Below are 27,971 nucleotides of genomic sequence, written 5' to 3'. Positions count from 1 at the left end.
TAAATAGGATCTGGTGGGTGGGTGGCAGGACGTATTCCCGGGAGCCACTCCTAGTTTAAACGATCCTAAGAAAAGATCATGGCTGTTTCTGGAGGAAAGAGATCTACCCCTCCCTCTTAGCCCAGGCCACCCATCTGACAGCAGCAAAAACATCCGGCTAAGGCACACCCCATTGCCGCTCCTCGCTCAGCCAGTCCCGGAGGAGATTCCGGGAAACGGACTGCAAAGTCATTGCAATTGCGATCAGAAGCCAGAGCTGTCCTTCTTCCCGGGCGAGGTAGCCATGGACCACCCGGGGGGTCCCATCCAGGCGCTGTGCTTGGAAGCGACCTGCTCCATCTGCCTGGAGTTCTTCAAGGACCCGGTGATCCTCGACTGCGGGCACAATTTCTGCCAGGGCTGCCTGGCCCAGTGCTGCGAGGAGGGGGGCAAAAACGTCTCCTGCCCCCAGTGTAGGGAAGCGGTCCCGAGAGAAAGCCCCCGGCCCAACTGGCAGCTGGCCAGCATGACAGAAATACTCCGGAAGCTGGAGGAAGAAGGGAGCGGGGCAGAAGCCAAGGAGGGGGGCTTGTGCCACAAGCACCGGGAGCCCCTGAAGCTCTTCTGCAAGGAGGATCGGGTCCCCATCTGCGTGGTGTGCGACAAATCCAAGGAGCACCGGGACCACCCCGTGATTCCCATAGAAGAGGTGACCCAGCAGGTAAGAAATCTCTGCTGTGGGGCATTATGGGGCAGTGACTTTGTTTTTCTTGGGGTGGATCTGTGCGGGAAAGCACCGGGATCGTAAAGTGGTAGGGGACCTCAGAGGTCATCCATTCCAGCCCGCGGCTGCTGCTGCAGAAAATCCCTGCCTACAACATCCCTGATAGGTGGGCATGCAGTCAGTGGCGTAGCGTGGGGGGTGCAGGGGGGCCCGGCCGCACCGGGCACAACATCTGGGGCTTAGGGTTAGGGGGCACAAATCCATGGGTTAGGGGGCACAAATCCACGGGTTAGAGGGTGCAAATTACTTGCCCTGCCCCGGGTGCTGACAACCCACGCTACGCCACTGCATGCAGTTCCTGTCCTCTGGAGCAGCTTTCCCTGAACTGGTGCACACCAGGGGTTTGGGACTACATCTCCCAGCAGTTCCAGCCAGTCAGGGATGATGGGAGGTGCAGTACATCTGGAGGGTGTCGGGGTGGCTGTTGTGGCAGGACAGGAAACGAGTTCACTCCATCATCTACGTCGAAGGGCTTCAGATATTAGAAGGAGGCTGCCTATGGCCTCGTCACCATCTCTTCTCTAGGCTAAACATATCCTTCTCAGAGTTTATATTTATTTTATCACCTTGGCACCCCATTTTTCCTCTAATAAGTTGAAGAAACTGCAGTGGTTCAGAGTGGCTTAGCAGAGTGGCTTAGCAGTCCTAAGCACTCTTCATAGGGGGTGCTGGGAATTGTAGTTCTGGGAATAGGGGGTTCTCCTGACAACTCAGAGCACCCCTTAACAAACTACATCTCCCAGAGTTCTCTGGGAGGAAAGCCATGCCTGTTTAAAGAGGTATCACAGTGCTTTAATGTGTATGCTGTCGATGCTGAGCCTTGGCTGTGCTCCAGCAGGGCTCTTTCAGCGTTTGTCAACACTGCTATATTCATCATGAGTCCTGGCTGACCACAAACTTGACATGAGCCAACAGTGTGACGCGGCAGCTAAAAAAGCCAATGCAATTCTGGGCTGCATCAATAGGAGTATAGCATCTAGATCAAGGGAGGTAATAGTGCCACTGTATTCTGCTCTGGTCAGACCTCACCTGGAGTACTGTGTCCAGTTCTGGGCACCACAGTTCAAGAAGGACACTGACAAACTGGAACGTGTCCAGAGGAGGGCAACCGAAATGGGCAAAGGCCTGGAATCGATGCCTTATGAGGAACGGCAAAGGGAGCTGGGCATGTTTAGCCTGGAGAAGAGGAGGTTAAGAGGTGATATGATATCCATGTTCAAATATATAAAAGGATGTCACATAGAGGAGGGAGAAAGGTTGTTTTCTGCTGCTCCAGAGAAGCGGACACGGAGCAATGGTTCCAAACTACAAGAAAGAAGATTCCACCTAAACATTAGGAAGAACTTCCTGACAGTAAGAGCTGTTCGACAGTGGAATTTGCTGCCAAGGAGTGTGGTGGAGTCTCCTTCTTTGGAGGTCTTTAAGCAGAGGCTTGACAACCATATGTCAGGAGTGCTCTGATGGTGTTTCCTGCTTGGCAGGGGGTTGGACTCGATGGCCCTTGTGGTCTCTTCCAACTCTATGATTCTATGATCATCAGCTTGAAGATGATGATAATAATAATAATAATAATTTATAATAATTTATCATTTATACCCTGCCCATTTGGCTGGGCTTCTCCAGCCACTCTGGGCGGCTTACAACAAAATATTAAAATACAGTAATGCATCAAACATTAAAAGCTTCCCTAAACAGGGCTGCCTTCAGATGTCTTCTAAAAGTCTGGTAGCTGTTGTTCTCTTTGACATCTGGTGGGAGGGCGTTCCACAGGGCGGGTGCCACTACCGAGAAGGCCCTCTGCCTGGTTCCCTGCAACTTGGCTTCTCGCAGTGAGGGAACCGCCAGAAGGCCCTCGGAGCTGGACCTCGGTGTTCGGTCAGAACGATGGGGGTGGAGACTCTCCTTCAGATATACTGGGTCAAGGCCGTTTAGGGCTTTAAAGATCAGCACCAACACTTTGAATTGTGCTCGGAAACGTACATTCAGTACACCACACTTCTGTTTACAGCACAGTCGTACACAGATGTACTCAGAGGTAAGTCCCTCTGGTTTCAATGGGGATCACTCCCAGATAAATGAATACAAGACTACAGCTTTATTCTCCTTTTTCCTGGAAGAATTTGTATTGCTTCATTGGGCTCAGTTTGTGGTTATAATCTAAGAGCGCGTCCCGTTTTCCTTCCATTCACAAACTTTGGTTGAAGCTGCTCTCTCATAGAGTATAGTTCTTCAAAAGAAAAAAGACAGAAATCTTCAGGTGTCCACCCCTGAAAAGAAACACCCCTCTTTTTTTTTGCTTATTCGCCCCCCCATATTTTCTCCTCTCTCGTTTACTCATTTGGTGTTGTTGTTGTTTCTAATGCATTTTTATTAAATATTTTCTTAGTTTGCAAAAGTCTGTGCAATCTCTCTCTCTCTCTCTCTCTCTCTCTCTCTCTCTCTCTCTCTCTCTTTTTCCAAGTAACATTTTTTACAGATCAGTTTCATTTGTTGAGACATTAGGAGGAAGAGGGGGGAGGGGGGGAAGATGGGTGGGGGTGGGTTCGGGTGGTGAGGTTTCTGTTATACTTAATATATGTGGGGTTTCATGTCAGCGTCGCTTGTGCTGGTTCTCTGCTATTCACTTGTGTTCCTTTGGTGGTGAGAGAGGTTGGGGTTGGCCTAGGGTGTGGCTGTTTATTTGTGGTTGGCTGTGGTGATCTTTGTTTTCATGTGTGATTGAGGTGGGTGGGTGTTTTGGATCAGGTTAGCCATATTAATTTGTATGCTGTTGGTGGATTATTGTCATTGTCTTTGTTGGGCTGTGTGTGTGATAAAGGGGAGCCATATCGGGGTGAAGGCGTCTTCTTCTGTTTGTCCCAGTGCCAGTTTCAGTTTATTGGTTAGTTTTTCTAGTAAGGCTGTTTCCCATACTATTTGGTACCATGGGTCCATGCTTACTCCTGACAGGTCTCTCCTGGTTAATGGTGCTTCTGGCTGCTGAAGGTAGGTGGGTTACAAGTTCTGTGTGGTGTAAATGGGCATTATTGTCTTGGAAGATGTTTAGTAGGGCCAATTCTGGGGTGATTTCTAATACTCATTTGTGAACATTGAAATGAGAGAAGGGTCAGCGTAACCCTAGCTGTTGTAATAAATACATAACTGCACATTGTGCCTGAGTCTCCAGTTAAGTGTGGCACAAACATGCAACTTGAAAATAAAATGCTGACCATTCATTCTTAAATACCCATTTGAGCAGAGAAGACATGAAAGGCCCACCTTGCGAAAGAGGTCCCTGATTTATCCAAGGCGAAATATGGAGGGGACAGGTTGCTAGTCCTGCAGTCGTATCAAACATGGCTTTCAAAGGAGATTAATCAGTGGCATCAATAATTCTCCATATAAACATTCTTTCTTTTCTTTTCTTTCTGCTTCTCGAGGAAAAGGCTGAGCTGAAGTGTTTGGAAAAAGAGAGAGAAATTCTTGCGGATCGGAAACTAGCTGAAGAACTGAGAAGCAAAGAATGTCTAGTAAGTGCTTATTCTTAAGGTACAACTTTCCCCAAGCTAGAGCAGATGTTTTGGACTACAACTCCCATCAGCCCCAGTCTGCGTGGCCAGGGGTCAGGGATTATGGCAGATGTAGTGTGTGTGTGTGTGTGTGTGTGTGTGTGTGTGTGTGTATAATCTCCATATGGAGGACAAGGACAGATTGTAGTCTTTGGGGATGGGTGTTGCCTACAAGACTCCTCATCCCCCCCCCAAGACATCTCAGCCCGGTGTTTCCAGGCTGGCCTCTAGCTGAAGAGTCAAGTGTTGACTACGAGCCATTGGCACATTTGCGGGCATCTTTGTAATGCAGAGTTGGTCTGCCAATGGGCCTGGTGCCAGAAGCCTGCTCTCCATAGAGCACATCCTTGGAGATGCTGCCATCTTCCATTCTGTAGACATGACCAAGTCAACGTAGACATCACTAAGACAGGAGAACAAAAATGCTGGGGATGTAGGCATGGGAGAGCACATCTTTGTCTGGAATTCCATCCTGCCCTGCCATGCTCAAAATCAGGGTTAGGCAACCTAAGGCCCGGGGGCCAGATGCAGCCCAATCGCCTTCTCAATCTGGCCCATGGATGGTCCAAGAATCGGCGTGTTTTTACATGAGTAGAATGTGTGCTTTTATTTAAAATGCGTCTCTGGGTTATTTGTGGGGTACAGAGGTACCTCAGGTAACATACACTTCAGGTTACATATGCTTCAGGTTACAGACTCTGCTAACCCAGAAATAGTGCTTCAGATTAAGAATTTTGCTTCAGGATGAGAACAGAAATAATGCTCTGGAGGCGCGGCAGCAGCTGGAGGCCCCATTAGCTAAAGTGGTGCTTCAGGTTAAGAACAGTTTCAGGTTAAGAACGGACCTCCGGAACGAATTAAGTACTTAACCCGAAGTACCATTGTATAGGAATTCGTTCATTTCCCCCCCAAAATATAGTCCGGCCCACCACATGGTCTGAGGGACGGTGGACAAGCCCACGGCTGAAAAAGGTTGCTGACCCCTGGTCAAAATCTTCCTGACAGAGCACATGTGGAAGGCCTTGAGATGTTTCTCCTACGTCACTTGGGAATCACAGGCAGGGAAAGGGTTGGCGCCTTCTTCTCTTCAGGAGTTATGCACCTGCATGTAAGAACCAGCCCTCCGTGGTTACGGCCCGTCGTTGACAATTTCTGTGTTTCCCTCCCCGCCAGACGGAATTAGAAATGGAGAAGCAGAGAGTCGTGTCTGCCTTTGAGCGAATGTACAACTTCCTGGAAGAAATGGAGCTCCTCAGGCTGGCCAAGCTCGAAGGCCTGAAGAAAGAGGTGGAAGTGATCCAGAAGGAAAACCTCACCAGACTCACAGAAGAGATTTCCCACCTCAGTAACCTGATCACTGAAGTGGAGAGGAACTGCCAGCAGCCGGAAAACGAATTTCCACAGGTGAGGCTGAGTTTGCCTCCAGAGGTACACAATAGAAACATCTTTTCATTTTGCCCCCGTTGCATAAGCCCAGATCATGTCCACCTTTGCTCTTCAAATGACACGTATACTCACTTCAGTTACCCATATATGATTTCCTTGATGATTCCCCTTCCCCCCGTTAAATTGTATCTTTATTGTTAAGTTGTGGGCGAACATATCAGACGACACAGTGATTCTTCCAAAGCAGCTCTTTATTTGTAAGCTGGAACACAACTGAGGAGCTCAAACAGCCTGCTTATATAGAGCTCCACTAGAATGCAACAGTAACCAGTTTCTGTAACTAGCCAATTACTGAACGTCACTTTTGATCCTTCATTTGCATACAAACTATCCAATCACTGAACGTCACTTTCGATCCTTCATTTGCATAACTATCTAAAGTATCCCCCTGTTGGCCCAGGGTGAGAACTTCAGTACATAACATTTATAGTGGTCGTTTATAGCACCATTTATAGGGTTCTGCTTTTAAACAATCGTAGAGAACTTTCAAAAATGTTTTTAAGGTGGGGAAAAAAACTGAAGTGGGGAGATTTGGGGCACGGCGCTTCATGATATCGCAAACACTCTGCACGCAACCCCTTCTGCTTCCAGCTGGCAGAATTTGCACACACAGCCCAAGCATGATACTCAAGAGAAGACTGTTCACATGACAAATAATCCCAGGGAGAATTAATTCCTGCTTTTTACAAACCAAGATAAAAAGACCGTTCCCAACTCCCTTTACAAGAAAGGGGAACTCTTCTTGAATCATAAGATTGGAAATAAAGTTGACACAAACGTGGGGAGTGGCATTAATTCCCAGCAGAATAACAAGCAATCCAGCCTGTGTTGTGTTTGTGCAGCTGAACAGAACTCTTTCTCCCCTTCTTCCCATGCTGTCAGGACATCAAAAAGGTTTTGAGCAGGTAAGTGGCACTTTCTCACTCCTTGAGTCATAGAATCATCAAATTGTAGAGTTGGAAGGGACCGCGAGGGTCATCTAGTCCAACCCCCTGCAATGCAGGAATCTCTTGCCTGAAATTAATAAGAGTATTGTGCTTTACCAACCTGAAAAAGGGCTCCCTGACTCTGTTCTGCACCCTGGGATTTCCAGCAACAGAGATATCTCCACGGGGCTCTCAGGAATCTGTGAACCATTTTGTGGGACGTGTCTGTTGGAGAAGATGTCTCCTTAGGTTTCAGAGGAGCGCCATATGGGGCAAACCAGGGAATGGATCCATCTCCTCAGGATAGCTCTCCTCAGAGGAGTTTGCCTGGGCAGGGGCCATGGCAGACTTCTCTGTTTTACCTGCTTCCCTTGCAGATATGAGAAAGGGCAAGTGAGACAGCTGGTGGACCTTTCTCCAGGACTGGAAGAAAAGTTCAGGATTTACTCTCAGACGAATTCCGCTCTGGAAGAAGCTATGGAGAAATATAAAGGTATTGGTGGTAGTCATGGGATCTGAGGGAAGGAGGCCGGGTATAGTCCTTTGAGTGGCTCTGTGAGGAAAGAGAGGCCCTTGATGAAGAGGAAGCGGTTCTCCTCCTGTGGTTCCTCCAGATTTCTGAACTGGCGTCCCAATAAATATTGTCCCTTTCCATTCCATTCCACTTTGGTGGATCTTTTGATGAGCTTGCATTAAAGGCAAGCTGGTTGCTTTCCTCACAAAATAATCTGTGGGCATCAGGGTGGAAGAATCTCGTCTCCCACCATCCATATCTGTTTCTGAGGAGAAGGAATGTAGCTTGATGCCATTGCTCTCTTGAGAGGCACCTGGCGGGGCAAGAAAGAGCCTGTGGCAACTTAAAGATCAAAATATATATTTATTATGGCGTACAGTTTTGTGGTTCTTCAGTCCATGAAAGCTTCGGCCAGAATAAATAAATGGGCTAGTCTGCAAGGTGCCACAGGACTCCTTCAACGCTATACTTAATTTTATGTAAGTGAGACTCTTGTGTGGTTTTCAGTTCTTTTTTTCTTTCTCTCTCGCATGAATTTACACATTGCTATCTACAGTATATGGTGGTCTGAGTAAATTTGTCATCCTTTTCTCCACATGGCAGAATCTCTGGAGGAAGCAGTAAACAAAGGTAGTTTTCTGGGAATGTATGGGAAGGGAAATTTTGATGGGAGATTGTGCTTGAGATAGAGGTTGCTTCCAAACTAGAACGTAGGCTGTGGTTCTCCTTTTCCAAAAGTGAAATTATAATTTGTTCTTCATGACCTGTTCTATAAAGCTTATACAAAAATAACTCCTGTTCAGCAAAGGTTCCTTGCAACATGAATTAGAAGTTTTCTCTTTGCAAGTTCTGCTTATTTTTTTGTTGCCTACTGATTAGTGTGGCTGGGAGATCAGAGACTGATTGTTTATTAGCTGGCTTCTGTTACTCATAAAGTAGTTGTTTTAGAGATCCAGATTCCATGCACTGTTTTTTCTGTTTCTGTTTTGATAGAGAAATAGCACTATTTCATTGAGAACGGGTGAGAGGGAGAGAGAAGGAAATGGATTAAGACCCCTACAGAGAAGAAAAATTCGGGGGCATTTAATCACTAATCCTACAAACACCCTGAACCAGAAACAATAAAACAAGGAGAACAGGAATCTTTTAATTAAAGCAACACTAGTCTTTGAAAGCCTCAAAAGTGCTCTGTCTGTCCATACTGTTTTATCATAAAAATGATCATAAAAAAACCAATGAAAAATTGGGTGTACAGCAAAGAAAACACTGGAATGCAACAATTTAGCAACAATGACATATTCTCCTTAAAGACTGAGTGAACAAAGGATAGTAATTTAAGAAACAGAAAAAAGATCTAGTGTAGAAACAACCAGGGTTAAGACGCTGCCCTCTCTGATCATGGAAACCACATCTGAGAATTCAAAAAACAACAATTAACTAAATACAGTTCTAATTGAAATTTGAACGTGATCAGTTTAGTGTGAGAGGTTTCACTCCCTCATGAAACATTAAATGATAGACCACTCTATATATGATGGTGTCTGATTTAATTTGTCTCTCTTTCCCCTGCACAACAGAGTCTCTGAATCAAGACTTGTACAAAGGTAACTATAAAAATAAAAGTAAATTAAAAAGTGGGAAACTTTTGATGGGGGATGGAGGCTCAGCAGCAGCCCCACACTGAAGTATTTAATTGAGTTGTGTCAGGTCAGGGCTGGGGCCCTCCAGGCGCTGTCAGACTCCAACTCCCATCAGCCCCAGCCAGCATCATCAATGCTAGGGCATGATGGGAGTTGTAGTCCAAAACATGGAAGGCATCAGGTTGGAGAATGATATCCTCCAGAGCTTTCAGATGCCCCATCCAGCATGACTGTAAAGACTGGCGGAAGTCCTACAAATCTCCTCAGAGGGCACCAGGTTGCCAAAATCTGGTCTGGAGAAAAGAGACATTATGAGAAGTGGGGGTGGGGAGGACCACAGGCCCCGGTGGCCAAAGCAGGCCTCAAGGCCTCTCTTATTTGGCCCCCTCCAGACTCTCCCTAGGCAAACACCTATCACTGGCCTTCCCTGAGTGTGTTTGTCTGGCTAGAAGGTGTCTGCCAACTGCCGCAATGCCTCTTGCATGCCTAGATGAAGACGTGTGTGTGTTGTGTGTGTGGGGAGGCCTTTGGTTTTTGCATGGCTGGAATATCACCTAGTGTGGAAGTCAGAGTTACATCTGCTGATCCACCCACTTTCCCATTTGACCCCGCCCACCACTGGCCTCTGGAAGGTTGCCCAGGATGAAATGTGGCCCTCGGAAGCTGAAAAAGGTTCCCCCAGATCCGCTCTAGCCTCTGAGACTAGTCTTTCCAATGATTTAATACACCCTGCTCTTCTTTCTGTCTGTCTATCTATATTTATCTATCATCTATCTATCATCTATCTATCTATCTATCTATCTATCTATCTATCTATCATCTATCTATCTATCATCTATCTATCTACTATCATCTATCTATCTATCTATTTATCTATCATCTATCTATCTATCATCTATCTATATCTATCTATCTATCTATCTATCTATCTATCTATCTATCTATCTCTATCTATCTATCTATCTATATCTATCTATCATCTATTTATCTATCATCTATCTATCTACCTTCCCCTCTGCAGCGAATTTCACTCTGGATCCTGACACCGCAAACCCCTTCCTCATCCTTTCCGAAGACCTGAAGAGCGTGAGAAGAGGGAGTCGATACCAATCCGTGCCCGACAACCCCGAGAGATTTGACATCATGATGAGCGTGCTGGGCCGCGAGAGATTTGCTTCGGGGAGGCACTGGTGGGAGGTGGAGGTGGAGGAAAATTTGGGGAGGTGGGCCGTGGGGGTTGCGAGAGAGTCCGTGAGGAGGAAGGGGCAGGTCCGCATAAGCCCCGACGAGGGGTTCTGGGCTGTGGGGAAGTCTTTCCACAACAGCCACGACTTATCCTCCCCGTGCCAAATTCTGGCTTTCACATCCCCAAAGCCAACCCCCTTGATCCTGAGGCGTAACAAGCTCAGGAAGATCCGAGTGTCCCTGAGCTACGAAGAGGGTCGTGTGGAGTTCTTCGACGTCGATTCGGATGACCTGATCTTCGCTTTCCAGCTGGCCTCATTCTCTGGGGAGAAGATCCTCCCCTTTTTCCGGGTGTGGAGAGGGGTCAGGTTGAAGTGCTGAATTCTAAGGGAGAATCTTCCCCCATCTCAGCTACAATAACTTCCACCATCCTGAAAGGAGGTGACGTTCTAGCGCTTTATTTGCACCCAGGCAAGGAGCTTACGGTCTTAGCGGCTTCCCAACAGTAATGGTGTCTCCCAGTCCTAGATCTTAACTTCCATCGGCGATGAGAGAAAACAGAATCAATGTAAAAACATAAGCGAAACAGGTGGGATTAGAGACTCCCTACACTGGGGAACCAGTGGCCCTCCAATTAGCATGGCGGATGGTGAGGGATTATGGGAGTTGTAGTCCCAACAACTGGAGGGTCAGAACCTCCCCAATCCTGCCCTACAGCTTCAGTCCTGGCTGTTACTTAAAACTTTTTCTTCCCCCAGCTATATATTTTTGGTAGGGCCCTTAGAAGACACACCAAAGGGAAAAAAGTTCAGCTATGGTGGACTTCTGTTTATTAATGATTCCACTTTTCTACAATAAGGCGGCTTGTGTGGGATTTGTAGTAGTCGCCCACAGATCAGGTGAAGAGCTGCTTGGCTTCAACTCGTGCCCTTCAGTTACTGCAGCTCCGTTGATTGAATCTTGCCATTCAGGAGTCAAAGTGGGAAAAGGTGGTCCTGCTTCTGGAGAGGGGAGGTACATCTGCCTCAGCCTAAGATGGGGAATCTAGATTCCCATCAGCCCTTGTATTGCAAATCAGGCTTTGTAGGAGTCCAACGACATTGAGTTCCCCCATTCCCTTCTAGGAATTGAACTGCAACTGGAAACCAGAAGCGTGGGTGAAGCTTTTTGATAATATCTCTTTGGGGTCAGGTAATGTGCTAAGCTTTCTGGAGGCCATTTTTGTTCTGATGGCAAGTTAGACAGGAGCCCTTTGTGAGCATTGACAAGAGGATAAGGCATAGAGATAAAGCCACTTAGGTGATGTTAGCTTTTTCCTCCCCCCCCCAATAAATTTTTATTATTTTCTTTACACTATCATTCTTACAGTACAATACATTAATCAACATATAAACATTTTTGCTCTGCCGAGCTTGCAACTTCCCTCCTTCCCTTCAGCTGGTATCCCTTATCAAATCCAATCACATATTTTAACTTTTTACGTCTTATCTACATTGTAGGAGTTATATCAGTCCTGCTCGTGTCTTTAAAGTTTTACAGTTATCCTTTAAGTATACAATAAATTTACTCCCATAGCTTTTTCCATAGGGCAGGGAATGTGGAGACATTTCCATCTGTAAAATCATAGGTACCTCCGTCTTTGAGATGGACCTTAATTTGCAAACATCTTCTATTTGTGCTGTTTTCTCCTCCGTATCATTGGCATGTTGTTTACAGTGCCAAGTCCTGTAGCATAACATAAATAAAAAATCGGCTTGGCAAACACTTCTGACAATCTTAGGCTTTTTTCACTCTCTGGTTATGCTTATGGGGGGGAGGGGACTGGAAGCTGCTTCCCACAATAGTTTTGCTTCTAATTTTCAGTTGTTTGGAGGCTGGGAAGGCAAGTACAATCTCTTGGCAGGAAGGCTGACAGAATATAAGGCTTGTGTACAGGGTGCTGGAGGAGACTCTTGAGAGTCCCATGGACTGCAAGAAGATCAAACCTCTCCATTCTGAAGGAAATCAGCCCTGAGTGCTCACTGGAAGGACAGATCCTGAAGCTGAGGCTCCAGTACTTTGGCCACCTCATGAGAAGAGAAGACTCCCTGGAAAAGACCCTGATGTTGGGAAAGATGGAGGGCACAAGGAGAAGGGGATGACAGAGGACGAGATGCTTGGACAGTGTTCTGGAAGCTACCAGCATGAGTTTGATCAAACTGCGGGAGGCAGTGGAAGACAGGAGTGCCTGGCGTGCTCTGGTCCATGGGGTCACGAAGAGTCCAACATGACTAAATGACTAAACAACAACAACAACAGGGCCAGCCACCATGAATTAGCCACTGTGAATTAGGATGCTAAGTGCTGGATCTCTTGAGCTTTTTTAATCCACCAGGTGTGGATCCAGAATTGGCCTCCACAGCCACTTACGGACTCATTGTTAAAACCGTGTTTATGGAAGACAATCTTACTCGGCTACAAGTGATCGCCAAAGAAGAAGAAGGAATCATAGAATCATAGAGTTGGAAGAGACCACAAGGGCCATCGAGTCCAACCCCCTGCCAAGCAGGAAACACCATCAGAGCACTCCTGACATATGGTTGTCAAGCCTCTGCTTAAAGACCTCCAAAGAAGGAGACTCCACCACACTCCTTGGCAGCAAATTCCACTGTCGAACAGCTCTTACTGTCAGGAAGTTCTTCCTAATGTTTAGGTGGAATCTTCTTTCTTGTAGTTTGGAACCATAGGAGAAGAAGAAGAAATTAGGATGCTAATTAAATGTATAAAGTACCACATTTCTCAAAGTTCAAAGAACTGCAAATAAGAATCTCAGGGAACTGCTGTTTTCTTTTGTACAGTGGTACCTCGGGTTAAGAACTTAATTCGTTCTGGAGGTCCGTTCTTAACCTGAAACTGTTCTTAACCTGAGATACCACTTTAGTTAATGGGGCCTCCCGCTGCCGCCGTGCGATTTCTGTTCTCATCCTGAGGTAAAGTTCTTAACCCGAGGTACTATTTCTGGGTTAGCGGAGTCTGTAACCTGAAGCGTCTGTAACCCGAGGTACCACTGTACTGTAGTTCCATAATGAAATGCTCAAAATGAAGGCAGGCTCACAAGGGGGAGGAGTCACCCCTGCAAGGTGCATTTCCTTAAGAACGTAAACAGTTCCCTCAAAACCCCAGTTCCAAGTCTCTTCTCCCTCACCAGCCAGTAGAAACTCTGTGCCCTGTTTTCTCATCACTGCCATTCTGGCACATGGCCCATCAGACTACCTGTCTTGGGGCCGCGTGCAGAGTGCGGAGGAGGCTGAAGAGGGAGCAAAATGCCCAAGATCTCCTCCTCCTATCCAGGAGGCTGCACGCTTGAGCATTTGGGCAAGCCATTGTTTGGTTTAGTGCTGGTTCTGCTCCAGAACATTGTGTTTCATCCTGTCATGGCTAAAATGCATCTTTCATCCTCAGACGTGGTTTTCATTGGTTTCACAAGGGAAATTCCTCCGAACCGTGGCTTTAAAATGAATACAGAGGAAGAGGAGCCAGTAAATAACATGTTTACTTTAGGCTGGCAGACGCTACAGGACGCTGGCGCAAACGTCGAATTTGACCAAGTTGTGCACAAAAGAAATCTGAAACAAACTATATCTCTGTGTATAACAAAGTAGTAACTCAGCTCCTAAGAACCAATTGCATCTGAGTGGGTTCACGTTTCTTTGTGAAGGAAATCCGCATTTCTTTCATGAAGTGCCTGAAGTGGAAAAGGAAAGGCCTTGGGCTCAGTCCTTCCTGCATTCAGAAAAATTGGCTTGTTCTCTTTCTATGAGGAGCAGGAGGAAAGTTACAGGAACCCTTCATCTCGCTGTTTATGATGATGATGATTTCAATTTACAGTGGTACCTCAGGTTACATACACTTCAGGTTTCAGACTCCACTAACCCAGAAATAGTACCTCGGGTTAAGAACTTTACCTCAGGATGAGAACGGAAATCGCGCGGCGGCAGCTGGAGGTCCCATTAGCTAAAGTGGTGCTTCAGGTTAAGAACAGTTTCAGGAAAAAATAGACTGTTAATTGGTGAAAGGAGGGAAGGTAAAGTTACATTATGTTAAGATAAATTACAGAACAAAAATTGGAAAAGATGGAAAGGATTTGCTGAAATAGTTAACTGAACTAGAATACAAAAAAGGGAGGTGTGAGGAGGTCAAGGAAACAAGCAAATGAAAGATAAGTTATGGGAAGATTAGCTGTGTTTTTGTTTTTGTTTTTGTTTTCTTCCTTATTGTGATGTGTTGTTTTGTTTTTGTTCAATATGGTGTTTTTACTTTTTCTTTTTGTAACCTTTAAAATTTTAATAAATTTTTTTTTTTTTTTTAAAAAAAAGAAGTTTCAGGTTAAGAACGGACCTCCAGAACAAATTAAGTTCTTAACCCGAGGTACCACTGTATATGCCTCCTTTTATCAAAAGTTCCCAGGGAAGTGTGCGACATTAAAAACACATTACAGAACATCAATGATAAAAACATACTGGAAATTATGCTGACAGATAGCTTAATACTGTACAACCTTTTGTATTAACCAAGTTGTTTTGACACCTAAAGCAGAAAAAACCCACCACAAATGCTTTCCCAGGGAGTACAAAATACAATGAAAACAAAATTAAATAACAGATTTGCTACCCAAAATCAAACAGCATCTCTCACTGCATCTGATTGTAAGCAGGATTTTCCCTGTTTACCTAAAAGTGAAATTTCCCAAGTGTCTGCGCACACAAACACACCCACCCTGCTAGTTATACAATTCTTGGTCAAGAAACCTGAAAGCGAAACCAAAACACTTTTTTTTTTTCCAGTTGCTTCCTGCTGCTCTCAGATTCCTCCGCCATCCGGTGTCGGTTGCACAAAGGGAAATGCCAGGCCTTTATTGCATCAAAAGGAGCTTGAGATAAGAATTGCTGTTGCTGCTGCTGCTGCTGCTTCTGTTGTTGTCACTTGGAGACAGGCTTGGAAGAGGAGGAGATGGAGGAGATGGAAATGTGCGAGAAGCACCGTGAGCCCCTGAAGCTCTTCTGCAAAGACGACGAATGCCTCATCTGCTTGGTCTGCGACAGAGCCAAGGAGCACAGAGGACACAACGTGGTCCCTGCAGAGGAAGCTGCCCCAGACTACAAGGTAACGGTATTCACCGTGACAGAAGGTCAGGGAAGAAAAACATGTAGTTGTCCAGATTTTGGGGGGATGCCCCCAAAGAAAGGACATTAAGGGGGGAGAGGCTTCAGTGGGATTTGAACAGAACCTCTGTTAATTGAGTACTTTCAATGCTTTTCAATAATTTTGGTAGATCTAAGCCCATGGATGTAGCCAAGTGAGTCCGTAAGTGACTGTGGAGGCCAATTCTGGATCCGTACGTCCACAGTGGGGACATAGGTTTCCAGGCAGGAGTTGATCCTGGTGAGGGTTTGCCAAGCGTTCCTTCCTCTTAGCCCGTTTCTCCTTTTTGTCCTGAGTTCGGGCGTCTTCAAAGTCCATGACGCCTTTGGTAAAGAACCATGTGCTTCTCCGTAAGTAACGTGGAGGAAAAGGTGGTTTAAATGCAACAAATCAGTCAAAATGAATAAAGCAGTACAGTGGTGCCTCGGGTTAAGAACTTAATTCGTTCTGGAGGTCTGTTCTTAACCAGAAACTGTTCTTAACCTGAGGTACCACTTTAGCTAATGGGGCCTCCCGCTGCCACCATGCCACCGCCACGCGATTTCTGTTCTCATCCTGAAGCAAAGTTCTTAACCCGAGGTACTATTTGTGGGTTAGCAGAGCCTGTAACCTGAAGCGTCTGTAACCCGAGGTACAACTGTACAGTGGTACCTCTGGTTACGAACGCTTCAGGTTACAAGCTCCACTAACCCAAAAGTGGCTGCTCCTGGCTGCAAACCTTGCCCCAGGATGCGAATGGAAATCACACACCTGAGGGGCATGCGCACCATTACACAGGATACCCCATTAGTGATAGCCCGCCTCAGGATAAGAACAGTTTCAGCTTAAGAACTTACCTCCGGAACGAGGTAAGTAACCAAAGGTACCACTGAAGACTTTGAACACAGAAGACTTTGAACAGTCATGGTTTCCCCCCAAAGAATCGTTGAACTGCAGTTAAGGGTGCTGGTAGTGATGTGGGACCTCAATAAAAATAAAAATAAAAATAATTTATTATTTATACCCCACCCATCCGGCTGGGTTTCCCCAGCCACTCTGGCCGGCTTCCAACCGAATATTAAAAACAATACAGCGTCAGATATTAAAAACTTCCCTAAACAGGGCCGCCTTCAGTTCTAATACAATACTCTCCTCACAGAGTTACAATTTCCAGAGTAACCATCCCTCTTTCCAGGGAACTCTTAGCTTTATCTCTTTTCCACACCAGCATTTTTTTCCAATGTCCTTTTGTGCTGCATATCTCTTCTCTGCAACATACACAGAAGAAACTTTGCTTTTAGATTCCATTCCTACTGCCTATAAAAATTTCTCACAGGTTTAGGATTCACTGTCTGTGCTGAGCTTTCTGCATATGTTTTGTGCAGCTTCCATTAATTTTTGTAAGTAGTTTTTGGGAGACTTTACTTCTCATCAAGAGACAGAAATGTTTGTTGTCGTTGTCATCATTGTCCCCCCACCACTGCCACCGCCACCCTGAGCTTCAGGCTACGGACAGCTTTGAACAGATGTTATAGAATTTTGTTCCTGGTTCACAATTTTATCATGAAACACTTGTTTTTTTACTTTTTTTGTAATTCTACCTGGACCAACTTTCTCTTTGATTTTTTTCTGGATGCCAGAATGATCTCTAGTACCACATATCTAACAACACAGAAAAAACCATGCTGTCCAGAAAAAACCATGCTGTCTAGGGTTGTAAAGTCTGCGGAGAGAATAATTGGGTGCACTCTTCCCACCTTGGATCAAATCTATGCTGTCAGGTGCCATAGGAAAGCTGCAGAGATAGCGCAGGATAGTACGCACCCCCGGAAATGATCTCTTTCAGCTTCTGCCTTCTGGAAGAAGGTATAGGGTTATAAAGACCAGGACTAGCCACCTGAGAAACAGTTGCTACCCAAATGCAATTCTGGTTCTAAACACAGCATAAGGAGTCTTTATAGCATATTGTATTTTAAAATTGGGTTTCAGAGTTTTTAGGGGTTTTCGAATGTTTTGTGTAGATTTCCAATTTCATTGTTGTGTATGGGACAATGACAATAAAGATATCGTATAGAAGCACGTTTCTAGGAATTTCACTATGTTCTTAAACTAAAAGGCCAGTTAAGGTAAAAGTAAAGGGACCCCTGACCATTAGGTCCAGTCTTGACCGACTCTGGGGTTGCAGCACTCATCTCACTTTATTGGCCGAGGGAGCCGGCGTTTGTCCGCAGACAGCTTCCGGGTCATGTGGCCAGCATGACTAAGCCGCTTCTGGCAAACCAGAGCAGCGCACGGAAATGCCGTTTACCTTCCCGCCAGAGTGGTACCTATTTATCTACTTGCACTTTGACATGCTTTCGAACTGCTAGGTTGGCAGGAGCAGGGACCGAGCAACGGGAGCTCACCCCGTCACGGGGATTCGAATCGCCAACCTTCTCATCAGAAAGTCCTAGGCTCTGTGGTTTAACCCACAGCGCCACCCGCGTGCCAAAGGCCAGATAGTTAATGGGATAATGTAGTAAACTTTTAACTAGAGTATTGGTGGTGTTTAGCTAGTCCAGTGTAGGATTCAGCAATGGATAAGATGCAGCTAGTTTTAATCATGCCTATTGCAATCACCACTTTATACTCTCTTTTCTCCAAGTTTCTGTGTACAACGTGCTGTCGATTTCTCTTTGACATTATAATGCTGGTGTCTTTCACTGGCTGAAATGCACTCACTGCTCTTCTGCTGGTGTATTTAAAATTAATCTTTCCAAACAGATTGTAGCCTCTTGGCTCCTGTTTGATCACCAACCTCATTTTCAATCTCTGCTGCATTTGGGGGCCACCTTGTTCGTTCTGCTGGGTGGGGGCGCAGCAGCTTCGCAGTGTTGAGAACTTAATTGGTTCATGTTCACAGAATGTTATATATAACACATCCTGCCAAACATTTGCTTGTGAGTGTTTATTTCTTCCTGGCTGCTGTTTGCGGTTCCAGACCGGAAAACCCAATTGTGTGCTTGCACGAGATATGCAGATACACAAAAATCCAGACACACAGAGGCTGACAAGATTAAATATTTTTAACCACTGTTGATTTCAATCAACTTTTGAATAGTTTAATACCTGTTTTTATCCGCTGATTGGCGATTTTAAAAGTTTTCTATTGTTGTAAAGTACCTAGAGGTGGGTTTTTGTTTTGTCTTTTTACAGTCAAGGGGGTAGATAAATTTTGTAAGTAAGCAAGCAAGTAAATGAAATCAGCTATTACATTTAACAAGTAAAATGAAAAAAGTAATGATAGACAAATAATAATAAACCAGATGACTGGCTGGCCAATAAATCTTTATTACAAGGATAGGGAGACTGGATTTGAGGTTGTTGGATTCCAGCAACAACAACAACAACAACAACAACAACAACAACAACAATAAAAATAAATTACCTATACCACACCCATCTGGCTGGATTTCCCCAGCCACTCTGGGAGGCTCCCAACAGAATTAAAAGCACAATAAAAGATCAAACATTAAAAGCTTCCCTAAGCAGGGCTGCCTTCAGATGTCTTCTAAAAGTCAGATAGTTGTTTATTTCCTTGACATCTGATAGAAGGATGGTCCACAGGGCAATTACCACCACCGAGAAGGCTCTCTGCCTGGTTCCCTGTAACCTCACTTCTTGCAGGGAGGGAACTGCCAGAAGGCCCTCGGAGCTGGACCTCAGTGTCCGGGCTGAAGGATGAGGGTGGAGACGCTCCTTCAGGTATACTGGGCCGAGACCATCAATCCCAGGCCAGCATGGCCAGTGGTCAGGGATGATGGAAACTGTAGCTGAACATCTGAAAAGCCACAATTTCTCCATCTGTCCTTTAACATTTCCCCCCTCTGTGGTCTGTCTCTCTTCTTTAGAAATCAGCTCTGCCACTTAAACCCTTCAGTTTCCAAATAGCTCTGCCTTTACATCTGTTTATTTCCCTTTCCCTACACTCCTGAAATTGCAGTTTGGCAGAGAAGGGCTCAGGAGTTCAGTGGGCGTTGGAACGTAATGTAAAAGTGCTGTCTAAAATGTATAAAATATTGTTGGAATGGGTGACAAAGGATGAGCAGGTAAAATCCTCAATGATACATTGGGCAATAGATATTGTTCATAATATAGGCATGGAAGAACGGGAACAATTGTGGAATGGGGATATAAAATTTACAGCATGCTATGGTTTAAGAGAAAATTATATGAAAATGATATATTGACGCTATCTAACACAGAGTAAACAGGCAAAAATGTATAAAACTAAATCAAATTTTAAGTGTTGTAAATGTAAAGAGAAAGAAGACTCTTTTATCATATGTGGTGCTCTTGCAGTAAGGTTAAGGCTTACTGGGAAATGATATACAATGAAATGAAAAGGATGTTTAAAATAACATTTGGTGGTTTGTTTTTTTAAAAAAGAGCAGAAGCTTTTCTCTTGGGAATTATAGGGATAGAACTACCTAAATTGTATAGAAATTTATTCATGTATGTGACTACAACAGCAAGACTGCAACTTGCCTCAAAATGGAATGCAGCAGAAGTCACAGCAAAGGAAGAATGGATACAAAAACTTTTGGAATATGCAGAAATGGCAAAACTTACCGGAAGAATAAGAAATCAAGATAAACTTTTTTTTAATAAAATAATGGAAATGGTTTATTGAATATTTACAGATAAAAACACTGGCAGGGTTACTGTAATAACCTGCAGCTACATAAGAGTATATTTATAAAGAAGATAAATAAGTGAGCAAATTACGTTAATTTGGATATGCAGAAGATATTAAAAACAAATTTAAGGAACCACAGAAAAAGTGGAAAGGAAGTAAAGTTTTAAGATGTCAAAATGATTGTAAGATCAGTGAAATGTACGGTATATATCTGAAAAGTATAAATTTTTAAAAAAAGTGTTTAGTGGGCATCTCTTGTCCGTGCCTGGAAACTATGACATTTGGGGTTTGCTCACTTGGCTACATGATGTTGTGCATTTTCTGTTTGTTTAGGAAGAAATCGAGGGCCACCGGAAGTCTGTGGAGCTCATGAGAAAGAATCTTGAGGACCGTGTGTTGGCCGAAGAGCTGGGAAGCCAAGAATGTCTGGTACGGGTTTGTTGTTATTATGGTATAGAATCATAGAATCATAGAGTTGGACGAGACTACAAGGGCCATCGAGTCATTTAGGAAGGTGGAATCTTCTTTCTATACACCTGGGGGTATACACCTGGGGGTCAGCAATGCAGAGCTTTAGGGAGGCAGCATGCCCACCCTAAACATCTGTGGCAGCTGTGAAAGGTCTCAGAAATCCCCTCAAAAATCCACAATGTCCCATGGAGAAAACGGGGGGGGGGGGGGAGCTGGTCAAATGTTGCTGAACCACAGGCAGATCCAAAGTGAGCACTTCTGAAGGCAGCCCTGTTTAGGGAAGTTTTTTAAGTTCTCATGTTTTATCATGTTTTTAATATGCAGCAGCTAGACTGGTGACTGGGAATGGCCACCAGGACCACATAACACCGGTCCTGAGAGATCTGCATTGGCTCCCAGTACGTTTCCGAGCACAATTCAAAGTATTGGTGCTGACCTTTAAGGCCCTAAACGGCCTCGGTCCTGTATACCTGAAGGAGCGTCTCCACCTCCATCGTCCAGCCAAGACACTGAGATCCAGCGCCGAGGGCCTTCTGGCGGTTCCCTCCCCGCAAGAAGTGAGGTTACAGGGAACCAGACAGAGGACCTTCTTGGTAGTGGAACCCGCCCTGTGGAACACCCTCCCATCAGATGTCAAGGAAATAAGCAGCTATCTTATTTTTAAAAGACATAGGAAGGCAGCCCTGTTTAGGGAAGTTTTTAATATTTAATCCTGTATTGTTTTTAACACTTGATTGGGAGCTGCCCAGAGTGGCTGGGGAAACTCAGCCAGATGGGCGGGGTATGAATAATAAATAAATTATTATTATTATTATTATTATTATTATTATTATTATTATTATTATTATTGCATTCTCCATAAATGTTCCTCCTCTTCCATCTGGTTTTCTTCCCCTCATTTCACTCTTTGTACATTTGCCTCCTAGGCAAAATTAGAAGCCGAGACAAAGAAAGTCAAGTCTTCCTTTCATCGGATGTGCAGATTGCTCGAAAGAATGGTGCACCTCAAGCTGACCCAGATGGAAGATCTGAAGAAAGAGATCAATAAGAGGCAGCAAGAAAACGTCAGCAAGCTCTCTGAGGAGATCTCCCACCTCAACGATATGATCGTTGAGATGGAGGAGAAGTGCCAGCAGCCGGTCTGTGGATTCCTGCAGGTGAGAGTTGAGACCATGACATCTCCCAGCAGTTCCTACATGAGAAATGTAGGCCTGCTGCCTACCAGCCCTATTTAGGAAAATATAAACTGCCATTTGGACATTAAGGATTAGAGCTGGGCTTTCTCTCCATCATCATCATCATCTCATCATGAAACAAATGTTATTACTCATTATTACTTCTTAGTATTTATTAGATTTTTAAGCCACCCTCCACCAGAATGTGGAATGGGGACAGGCTTCCATTTTGTCCTTCACCTCAGGCCCTAGTTTTTCCATAGAAGGAAGGGGGAAAGGACTCTCCACAACAACAAAGATCAGGCCAGTGTGTGTGCTGGCTGGGTAACTGAGACCTATTTCTCTGTTTCAGGACATCAGAACCGACTTGAACAGGTATGTGGCTTTCTCCTACCATCTTTTGCATTTCATCTCTGGTGGGATTCCATTTTAAAAGCAAACAAACACATTTCTGTGGAGTGCTGCCAAGTGCTAGATTTCTACCTCAGAGTTGCTGAGGAACACAAATGGGGCAATTGACCACCCTCTGAAGATGCCTATTGCTTGATACTGAAAGGCAGAACACCTTCCACACAACACAAAAGCTTACACTGCAGACAACTGTATTCCTAAACTCATTCATTCCTGAATTTGAATCCATTGGTTTGGCTCCTACTCTCTGGAGCAGCAGAAAACAAGTTTGCTCCATCTTCCATTTTGACAGCCCTTCCGATATCCGTCTTCTCTTCTTCAGGTTAAACGTACCCAATTCCCTCAACTGTTTAGCAAAAACCCTGCAAAATTTGGGATCCCTTCCTAACCGGTGGCGCTGTGGGTTAAACCACAGAGCCTAGGACTTGCCAATCAGAAGGTTGGCGGTTCGAATCCCCGCGACGGGTTGAGCTCTCGTTGCTCGGTCCCTGCTCCTGCCAACCTAGCAGTTCAAAAGCACGTCAAAGTGCAAGTAGATAAATAGGTACCACTCCAGTGGGAAGGTAAACGGCATTTCCGTGCGCTGCTCTGGTTCACCAGAAGTGGCTTAGTCATGCTGGCCACATGACCCGGAAGCTGTACGTCGGCTCCCTCGGGCAATAAAGCGAGATGAGCACTGCAACCCCAGAGTCGGTCACAACTGGACTTAATGGTCAGGGGTCCCTTTACCTTTACCTAACCGGTGCCAATCTGTTGCAGTTGTTTTGAAGTGAAACCCCCATGTTTTGCAGCACCCAACAAACTGAGCAATTGATACATCAGACACAGGGTTCGTACCTAACTACAAACCCGACCAGGAGGAATGTTATCTCATTCCTCCATTTAACCATGAAATCAACTAGAGCAGCATTTTCTTGTAAAGTAATGCCATGTTCAAATGACAGGCTGAGGTATCAACTTATGAGTAAGATCTACTCTCAACTACATGTCAGGCTTCAGCACTGCAGGTGGGCCGGGGAGCAGTAGTCCCTAGCCATCCCTTAAATGTTAACCATCTTCCCTTCCAGATATGAAAAGGAACAACTAAGGGATGCAATTGAGCTTTCTCCTGGATTGGAAGGGGCGGTTGGAGTTTATTCAGAGAACAGCTCTGCTTTAGGAATTGCTGTGGAGACATTTAAAGGTACTGGTTTGAATCCCCACGACAGAGTGAGCTCCCATTGCCCTGTCGCAGCTCCTGCCAACCTAGCACAGTAGTTCGAAAGCACACCAGTGCAAGTAGATAAATAGGTACCACTACGGCGGGAAGGGAAACAGCCTTTTCATGTGCTCTGGTTTCTGTCACGGCGTTCCATTGCACTAGAAACGGTTCAGTCCTGCTGGCCACATGACTTGGAAAGCTGTGTGTGGACAAACGCTGGCTCCCTTGGCCTGAAAGTGAAATGAGTGCCACAACCCCAGAGTCGCCTTTGACTGGACTTAACCGTCCAGGGGTCCTTTTTTTACCTCACTGGGATGGGAACAACTCTGGAAGGTCAAGGGAGACAGATGTCTGTGGGTGCTCCACTCAGTTGCACAGCTGATGTTAGTGAGAGAAAGGGAGGGAGGCATCGACAGTGTCCATTGGAGTCTTTTATCAGGTGCTTGATTGACATGTAATGTGACAGTGCCAAATGTATCTGAATAAATGGATAATTCTTTCCTCCACATAACAGAGTCCTTGGAATTCCTGGAGCCGGCACTGTACAAAGGTAATTTTCTTGGTCAGATGAGATGGGAGGTGGTGCTTGAGATGGTTTCAAGGGGGCTAGCTCTGGAAGATGTTACCATTTGCTTTAATGAGAACCATGTAAATTGCACGTGTGGCGCAGGGGGGTGGGGCAGGGACAACATCAGGAGAATAAGAGTTAAAGTCCCCCATGCCGGTGCTAGGGTATGAGCCGTGAACTGTAACCAAAGTATGTTATTGGGTTTACGGTTCATGGTTTGTCTGAAGGAGATGAGCCTGGGTTTCTACAACATGCCAAAACATGGTTTAGCACATGGCAGCGTAACAGGAAGACTAAGGGAGGGCAGTGGCCTTAGTCTGCAGCAGCTAGACCAGTGACTGGCAGTGTCCGTGGATACCGTATAAAACCAGTCCTGAAAGACCTAGATTGGCTCCCAGTGCATTTCTGAGCACAATTCAAAGTGTTGGTGCTGACCTTTAAAGCCCTAAACTGCCTTGGCCCAGTATACCTGAAGGAGCGTCTCCACCCTCATTGTTCAACCCAGACACTGAGGTCCAGCTCTGAGGGCCTTCTGGCAGTTCCCTCCCTGCAAGAAGTGAAGTTACAGGGAACCAGGCAGAGGGCCTTCTCAGTAGTGGCGTCCGCCCCATGGAACACCCTCCCATCAGATGTCAAGGAAATAAACAACTATCTGACTTTTAGAAGACATCTGAAGGCAGCCCTGTTTAGGGAAGTTTTTAATGTTTGATGTTTTATTGTGTTTTTAACATTCTGTTGGGCGCCACCCAGAGTGGCTGGGGAAACCCAGCCGGAAAGGCAGGGTATAAATAAATTAGTAGTAGTAGTAGTAGTAGTAGTAGTCTCCTCTCTAGGGAACCTTCATGCATAGCCGTTTGCACTAAGCTATGTTTTGGCTTATGGCTTGTCCACACTTCTGCTTGCCCTGTCTCTGGGTGGGGAAAACACTCTTTACCACCAAATCGGAGCAAACGTCAATTGGGTTTTCCGTGGACTTATGTTTGTTCTGACTCAGCGGTAAAGAGCGGGTTTTTCCCGGGGAAAGTGGCAGGGTGAATGGAAAACCTCTTGCACCCGTGCCTAGAAACCCCAGCCAAGCAGAATACCTCTTGGATCTGTGTTTTCTAGACACAGGAGAAGCGGGGTGTGGAGGAGCCAGGAGAGCTGCATGCGAAACAGCCCACAATATCCACGTGACTTCACCATTTAGCTCTAGGGAGGTTTAAAAACAGCTCCATCCAATTAGACCATGTAGTACATAAACATTAACTGGAAAAGACATTATGATTTCGCCTTCCATCCCCAGAGGCCTGGTGTCGAAATTTATACAAGGACGGAGCTCCTTACTTACAGATCTCAACAACTGGGCAGGTCTATTTTGGAGGTGTCACAAAGCCGGTGACTTCATCAGCCAGAGATTTCCCCACTCTTTGCTAAGGCCTCCTGAAACAGATTATGGCAAAAGTCTGGAAGAAGGAGGGTTGTTTAGTTTTTCGTTTTTTAAAAAATGTCTCCAGAAACAGAAGTGGATTCTTTCTGTGACATCACTCATTCAACCTCTTCCTTTCTTCTCTTCTTCCTTCTTTATCTGTGTTGGTGCAGTGGTTAAGAGCGGTAGACTCGTAATCTGGTGAACTGGGTTCGCTTCCCCGCTCCTCCACATGCAGCTGCTGGGTGACCTTGGGCCAGTCACACTTCTCTGAAGTCTCTCAGCCCCACTCACCTCCCAGAGTGTTTGTTGTGGGGGAGGAAGGGAAAGGAGAATGTTAGCCGCTTTGAGACTCCTTCGGGTAGTGATAAAGCGGGATATCAAATCCAAACTCTTCTTCTTCCTTCTCTTGCAGTGACAGTGACTCTGGATCCAGACACGGCACATTGCCGCCTCGTTCTCTCCGAGGACCTAAGAACTGTGAGGAAGGCAGAGGAAGAGCAGACCCTGCCTGACAAACCGGGGAGATTTGATGTTGGGCCCTGTGTGCTGGGCCGCGAGCGATTCACTTCCGGAAGACATTTGTGGGAAGTGGAGGTGGACAACGAAGGCAGCGGGGCGATGTGGGCCATGGGGGTAGCACGAGAGTCCGTCAGGAGGAAAGGAAAGGGCAGCTTTCGGCTGATTCCCAGCGAGGGAATCTGGGCTGTGGGGGCAATAATGGGCGAACTCGTAGCGTTTACTTCCCCCCAACAGACCCCTTTGGCCGTGGGGCAAGACCCCAGGAATATCCGCGTGACCCTCGACTACGAAGAGGGACTTGTGGAATTCTTTGACACGGACAGAGCTGAGCTGATCTTTGCTTTTACGGGAGCCTCCTTCTCTGGGCAGATGATCCGGCCCTACTTCTGGGTAGGGTACAGATCCCAGCTGAGGTGCTGAATCGCAGGAAGGAGATCCTTCCCCTTGTTTCCTATCAGTTCCCTGAAAGAAGGAAGCATTCCAGCAATTTTCCTTCATAGCTCCATGAAAGGTTCCCAAGCCATTTTTTCAGCCTCAGTGGTTTTTGAGTAGGACCTCCTGATCTCAGAGCAGGAAGAATGAAATGAAATCAAATCAAATCGTAGAATCATAGTTGGAAGGGACCCCAAGTGTCATCTAGTCAAGCCCCCCTGCAATGCAGAAATCTCAACTACAGCATCCATGTACAAATTAAAAAAAATACCACAGAAAGTTTGGTGGCTCCCTTTTGTGGCAGGTTTTTGAAATATTTACGTCTGCATGCAAAAATGGTAAAAGAAGCTACAAACAACAGGTGTTGGTGTGGTTTTTTTGGGGGGGGGCGTTTGCTTGAGCTCATATACAGTGGTACCTTGGGTTACATATGCTTCAGGTTAGACTCCGCTAACCAAGAAATATTACCTCGGGTTAAGAAATTTGCTTCAGGATGAGAACAGAAATTGTGCTCCAGGAGCACAGCGGCAGTGGGAGGCCCCATTAGCTAAAGTGGTGCTTCAGGTTAAGAACAATTTCAGGTTAAGAACAGACCTCCGGAACGAATTAAATTCTTAACCCGAGGTACCACTGTACCTTTAAAGGTGGTATGGCAGGCAGAATTTCAACCAGTACAGACTATCCGGTCCCTGCATGTCCAGATCCACCTTAAAGCAGCTATAGATCAAGTTGCCAAGAGTGGGGACAGGAATCAAATTAGCCCAGTCTCTTCTTGCTGTTCCTCCACCCGAACCTCAGCAGAAGAAATTCCCTGTACCACTTCTCAGTATTGTTTTTTATACTTCTCTGAGTCTCTGGTTTAAGAAAATCCACCTGTAGGTCCCTCCTCACAGAGCTACAATTCCCGGTACCCTTAACAAACTACAGTTCCTAGGATTATTTGAAGAAAGTTATGTCCTTTGAGTGTGCATTGGCTGTGCTTAAAAATATTGCATAAAACAAATGAAATACCGTGAAAATCCCTGAAATGAGAAGTAATCGACTAGAAATATTATCTTACGGAAATAAACTAAATAAGAATAAATAAGTTTATGGAAAAAAATAGAAAAACCTGTAGAAACTGTACCTTTGAGTCCTCAATCCTTTATTACTGCACTTTGCTTCATCTAGGTTGAGCTAGGATTATTCTTCAGAATTTTTGGGAGTTCTACCCCCTTTTTTGGAATTTTGGTCATTTAAGGTTTATGAATTTTCTATTTCCTTCTGAGGAAACTGAATAGTTCAGGGAAACGAGGTTTCTAGCCGGCATCCCGTTAAGGCTTTGTTCAATTTTAGGTTTTTCTAATTTTTTCCTGCTTACCTATAAATTAGAGACCACTTCTTCCTTTTTTAAAAAATAGTTTTTAATAAGAATTTCAACATAACAAATTATCAAAAACATATCATCTCCATTCCCCCCCATTTTCCCCCTCCCCCTTCCCCAAGAAAAACCCACTCACCCCCAGCTACTCTCTCCAGTTTTTCAACACATATTATTCTCTGCATATTACAAAATTGTAAAGATCCTTAAATTATCTATCTATTATGTTAACAATAATAAATTTGTGTATGTTTATTCAAAACCTGCCAAGGACTCCAATTCATTTTGTTGCTTTAAAAAGTAATTTATAAAAAGTTCCCATTCTTCTTTAAAGCCACAGTTGTCCTTGTCTCGCAATTTCTATGTCAATTTCGCCAGTTCCACAACAACAACAACAAGCTCTACCTGTTGGATGTGCCTGCCCTAGATGAATGTAGAGTTGATGTCGAAGAATCGTACACAATCTTGGAAAAAAGGCACTTTAAAAAAAGAACACACCTGGAGCCCAGCTGTAGTAAACCATGGAATATATTTATTAAAGACAGGGAAAGCAGGCGAGTTGG

At 45.2% G+C, this 27,971-nt stretch overlaps 2 protein-coding genes across 2 annotated transcripts in view; one reads left to right on the top strand and one right to left on the bottom strand.

The window, feature by feature from the left end:
• The window catches only part of LOC310837988 (E3 ubiquitin-protein ligase TRIM11-like), a 1,016,249-nt gene that overhangs the window by 853,907 nt on the left and 134,371 nt on the right, over positions 1–27,971 (bottom strand). The gene's annotated exons all lie outside the window — the stretch shown is intronic.
• On the top strand, positions 57–26,403 carry LOC310835787 (zinc finger protein RFP-like). The gene is made up of 15 exons (XM_083720752.1): positions 57–700; positions 4,183–4,272; positions 5,485–5,715; positions 6,640–6,662; positions 7,061–7,176; positions 7,801–7,827; positions 8,775–8,801; positions 9,859–10,400; positions 14,943–15,164; positions 20,194–20,289; positions 21,258–21,488; positions 21,859–21,881; positions 22,985–23,100; positions 23,633–23,668; positions 25,510–26,403. Exons 1-15 carry the CDS (start codon positions 284–286, stop codon positions 26,034–26,036), a joined length of 2,724 nt encoding a protein of 907 aa, XP_083576878.1. The 5' UTR covers positions 57–283; the 3' UTR covers positions 26,037–26,403.

Source organism: Podarcis gaigeae (genome assembly GCF_964106915.1).
Source record: "Podarcis gaigeae genome assembly, chromosome: 2".
Lineage (NCBI taxonomy): Eukaryota > Metazoa > Chordata > Lepidosauria > Squamata > Lacertidae > Podarcis > Podarcis gaigeae.
Note: the sequence above shows the minus strand (reverse complement) of the source record. Positions and strands in the feature narration are given on the sequence as shown.